This window comes from Sinocyclocheilus grahami, unplaced genomic scaffold, assembly GCF_001515645.1.
Source record: "Sinocyclocheilus grahami isolate Dianchi unplaced genomic scaffold, SAMN03320097.WGS_v1.1 scaffold695.1, whole genome shotgun sequence".
NCBI classification, from domain to species: Eukaryota; Metazoa; Chordata; class Actinopteri; order Cypriniformes; family Cyprinidae; genus Sinocyclocheilus; species Sinocyclocheilus grahami.
Window position 1 is genome coordinate 322,978 of NW_015505874.1, and position 5,085 is coordinate 328,062.

The 5,085-nt window shown below is 39.0% G+C and overlaps 1 protein-coding gene across 1 annotated transcript in view; it reads right to left on the reverse strand.

Moving 5' to 3' along the window:
• LOC107559667 (enhancer of filamentation 1-like) overlaps window positions 1-2,759 on the reverse strand; it is a 31,744-nt gene extending 28,985 nt beyond the window's left edge. The window contains exon 1 of the mRNA XM_016243566.1: window positions 2,592-2,759. Within this exon, the coding sequence (XP_016099052.1) occupies window positions 2,592-2,759 (168 nt within the window). The remainder of the gene's footprint in view (window positions 1-2,591) is intronic.
• Between the last annotated feature and the right edge of the window lie 2,326 nt (window positions 2,760-5,085).

Consider the following 5,085-nt stretch of genomic DNA (forward strand, 5'->3'; position numbering starts at 1 on the left):
AGGAGGACTCTCGGCTGCTTCAGAATCGTCTCTTTTCTTTGTCCGTGTCTTTCAAATAGGACAGAGCTGTGCTGTGGAGCGCTGGTTGAGACCTGCTCTCTGAATAGCCCTTGTTTTTACCCTGGGGAATGTGGAATGCCTGCGGAGAAGTGTTCTTTATGCACAATACCACCCCAATGAGGCCTACACACACACAGACCAAGCACATGCATATAGACACACACACACACACACATTCACTCACACAAAAGTCTTCATACTCCAATGTTCTCCAATAGATGGAAACAAGAAGTGATTTTAAATTGGAAAGACCTTTCAGTGAGTTCCTTTACATTTAATAACTTCCCACACACCTAAAGATAAATGTTTTTGCTCTTCATTGAGTTTGAGTTCTCAGCTACATTATCAATCTTGTCTCAGCATTGGCTAACATTCTCCTAGAGAAATAATGCAAACGAGACGAGTACAGAGCTATAAAATTAATATGGACTGCATGGTTTAGATAATTATCTATATAATTATATCTTCTGTATAATTAGGTCAAATCTGATGAGAAATGTTTGAGTTCATATCGAGAACTCTCACTTTTGATTGACTATTTTGGCAAATGTTTCCAAAACACTAGATGTGATACATATGAAAACTTATTTCCGCCATTAGAGTAAAAATAAATAAATAAAATTAATTGTGACTTGCGTCAGAAACAACAACGGCTTTTACCAGTTCGCCCCCCTTGATCCTCAAATACCCTGCGGTAAAAGTCCTCCACAAAGTAAACCAGTCTCTGAGGCAAAATGCTTTAAAAGTTTCAGAAATGCCAGCAAAACAAAGGATCTCTCTGTGTCAACAGGAGATAAAAGGAAATCTGATCTGTTTTGATGTAACTACCTCTGAAGTTATGGGGTGAAACTCACAAAAACTGCCAGGAAAAATATAGGTCATATTTCTCTCCAAAATCAAAAGGAATAAATGCATAATGTTTTTCTATATTGACTTTATATTAACATGAATAAAAAAAAAAAAAATTTACTACTGAGGCGAACCTGAGGGAGCTCATTTGCATAACGCACGCTCATTGGTCAGCGGTCGAGGGGACGCTCCATTCGTGAATCGTGACGTCACTGCAGTCAGACGCTGCGGAATTCAGATATTGAAAACTTTTTATAAGCCATAAAAGGCGGCATCGACATTTCCTAGGAAATAAGTGACAGTGCAGTTAGTCCCAGATTGTAGTATGAGCTCACTGTCCTGGATATTAAAGGGGTCATATGATGCTGCTAAAAAGAACATTATTTTATGTATTTGGTGTAATGAAATGTGTTTATGCGGTTTAAGGTTCAAAAACACATTATTTTCCACATACTGTACATTATTGTTTCTCCTCTATGCCCTGCCTTTCTGAAACGCGGTGATTTTTACAAAGCTCATCGGTCTGAAAAAGCGAGGTGTGCTCTGATTGGCCAGTTATCCAGTGTGTTGTGATTGGCCGAATACCTCAAGCCTGTGACCGAAATGTTAAGTCCCTACCATTCTGTGATGCCTGCGGCAACCATATGTGACGACCCAGGGCTAGACTCTGCTTCGTCCACGGTGAAAGCCGATCCGGCGATCCACAGAGCGAAGTTGAAGTATTTCCTCAGCGACCAGCACGGATCAGCTCCAGGCATGACGAAGCGGATATTCCTTGATGTCAAACAGCTTTAACAGGGTTATTTGTCGAACTTTAAGTCATCCCTTTTTGGCGTCACTGTAGGCAGGCATTACATGAGCGTTGACTGTACCACCCTGACCACAGGCACTGGAATAATGAGACTAGTCTTACATAAGCGTCAAGATGATGATTTAAATGTGGCCAGGATTGATGCAAGAAGGCTTTCGGTTTATTTTTTTTCCAGTAATTCTTGAATTGAATCACAATCCTAAATACTAACCCAGTTCCAGATTACCTTTTTGTTTTGACAGGATTGTTTCAATTCTCACTGAAGAATATTTTGTTTTTGCTGCTTTTGAATTTGTCATGTCATGTAAGAGACACAAATTCAGAGTTGAGCTATGAACTACATTCATATTGTGGTTTCCTGTTGTGAAATACGCATTGAGGTTGATCATAACTAAGCCATGAACAGTGTCGCTTGTTTGCTTGCTCATTTGTCAGAAGATAAGTCGCAACATATATTTAAAATATCTAATATAAGACATAAATATATGTAAGGTCTTACTGTACATATTTCATATCAATCTTAAATTTAAAACAAAGTTTGCTGCACACCTCTGTAATAAGTTGTGGGAAATGATAACAGATTTGAATTATATTAATATTATTAATAGTAATAAGTCTGATTTTACAGCTCTAGATGTCTAAACAACCCTTTTATGCTGAATTTGATTTGGGTTGTAAAAACCTGTAGATGTCTAAAAGTTTCAGGTTTTGAATTCAGATCCCCTTTTTAACGCGAATGAAATGTGCTGTTTTTGGTAAATGTGCTTGAAATCAAATGTATGAAAGGTGCTCTGCTTCCACTTTCACGCACAACCTTACACAACAAAACAGGTAATCCACAAATAAAAGCGGTAATTAGAAATGTACTCACCAGTAGGCCTAGCTGAGCGTCATTGTGTTTAAGAGAGTTCTTGACAGTGATGAAAAGATGATGGCAAAGAGGTGAGAGAGGAAACGCCCTGGATGTCCTGATCAGCAGTAGGCCGAGGTGTGACTGCCTGTTTATGTGAGTTTGAGCTTGCCGTGTATGCATGCACATGCTTTGAAGCAATGCGAGTGGCTTAAAAATCATGCAGAACATGAGGACTGTCAGTTTATGCTGAATGTTTGATACTCTAGTGAAGTTGTACTACAAATACATGACCAACTTCTCACCGTGAAATCTTACAAATTTGAATTCCAAATTTGTAATGTTTCGTTTCAATTTGAGTGAATTTAGTGCAATGTTGTGAAACAGAACATATTCTAGAGTGCTAAACATTTCAGTTAGTATGTCACATGACCTCGTGTTGCATGTTTATTGGGGCAAGTTGCATCCAGTTAGCGTATTCTAACAGGAGAAAAAAAAAGTTATTTTGCATGGGGAAAAAAAAATCTAATTTTGTTTTAACAGTCCAATAAAATACATTTCATTTCACAGCTAATTTTATTACTTTCAGTTTAAGTTGCATTGCATTTTGTGTATACGGTAGATATTTGGCAAGTAGGGTGAGCAAACGTTCTCTTTTTCTTAGCCGGGATTTCTAAATTGCCTAAAATGTCCAGGCTTTGGTTTAGTTGTACTGTTGTTTTCATACTTGCTGAAGGTAATGACTGAAAATAAGTTTGACCAATAGCGTTTAGGCATTGCACAAAACTGACCAATCATGGCGTGCGAGAAGTTGGGATAGAGAACTGTCAAAGCAATGCAAGTACACATACATTTACTGTGTGAGGACTGTAGAGAGCACTTCAATAGGAAAACAAAGCCAAAACCTGGACATTTTAGGCATTTAGAAAGCCCAGCCAGGACATGTCTGAGAAAAAGAGCACAAGTATTCCCAAGATGTTTGGTTGGTTGGCATAGCCCTGTTAGCCCCTGCTGGTAGATTATTGCATTATGGAAATAAATGGTTGTTTATTGCACATTTTGTGAAATGTAGTTCATTATCTGTATATTCAATGCATACAGAAAGTTTGCATATTCATAGTATGCATACTATATTCTGTCAAAATAGCAGGAGTTGTAAAAGTAGCATGCTATTCCAAGCACAGCCCTCATGTTTGCCTGCCTCTCCCATTTCTACAGGTCTCATGAGTAGTTCCTGTAGATTCAGAGCCCCGCTCTTTGTTCCAGTACCACAATCATATCTACAATCATATATCTCAAAACAAGCATTTGTCATTCATTTGTGGCAGCTGGGTTAGAAGGAGCTTTCTGTGACACGCAGTGCAAGATTGTTTTTGTGCACCTGTTTCCTTCACAAACATCCTTTAAAATGATTTCCTTTTTTTTTGTTGTTGCTCACTTTAACAAGACTGAGCTAGAATGCCACAGAGAAGTTTTTCTTTAATTACTTTAGGATTCATTTAGTTAATTAGTGTTGTTTAAAGGCACAATATGTAAGATTTGTAAGACCACTAGAACAGTGTTATATATTTTGCTGACTTGTGTACTTACATTATCCCAAATGTTTCGAAGAATGTTTAAATCCGGAGAAATAAGCCATTTTAACTAGTGACACGAACCGTGTCCATAGTGTTATTGTGTCGCCTGCCAATGACGTCATAACCCCTCGATTTCCGGTTTTGTTTTGTAGAAAACATGGAAACACCAAAGACGCTTTAATATGTTAATAGACTGGTGACGACCGCACAGAGTAGCATTATAACAGAACTTTCAAATGTATCTAGTATGATAAAACAGCGCTGCTTTCCCCCCCCCACATACACACGACCAGAAGGAGCGGAAGCAATCGACTGTGGCATAATAAAAGCTCCGCTGCTTTCTAGCCGTTTGTCACGCTCGTTCAGTGGCCTCGTTTCGCTTTGACGGCTTTCAGCCTCACCCTCACCCTGCTTCATTCTACTATGTTAAAAAATCATTATCTCATCCATGAACATGATTTCTGCCCGAGTCCCGTCAGATTCCCCCCCCACATACACACGACCAGAAGGAGCGGAAGCAATCGACTGTGGCATAATAAAAGCTCCGCTGCTTTCTAGCCGTTTGTCATGCTCGTTCAGTGGCCTCGTTTCGCTTTGACGGCTTTCAGCCTCACCCTCACCCTGCTTCATTCTACTATGTTAAAAAATCATTATCTCATCCATGAACATGATTTCTGCCCGAGTCCCGTCAGATTGCATGGGCTGTGGGGATGAAGATGACAACTCCCATGATTCCACACTCAGTCACGGCGTCATCAAACTACGCCTTTGTCTATTTGTTTATTTTGAATACGTGCCCTCTAGCGGTGAAAATTACATATTGTGCCTTTAAGGAAATGATCATTATAACTGTTGCTTACAATTAGGGTTAGTGAGTTGAACAAAACAAACCCCTTAATCCAAAGTATTAAAATTTAGTAACAATGTAACATTTAGTA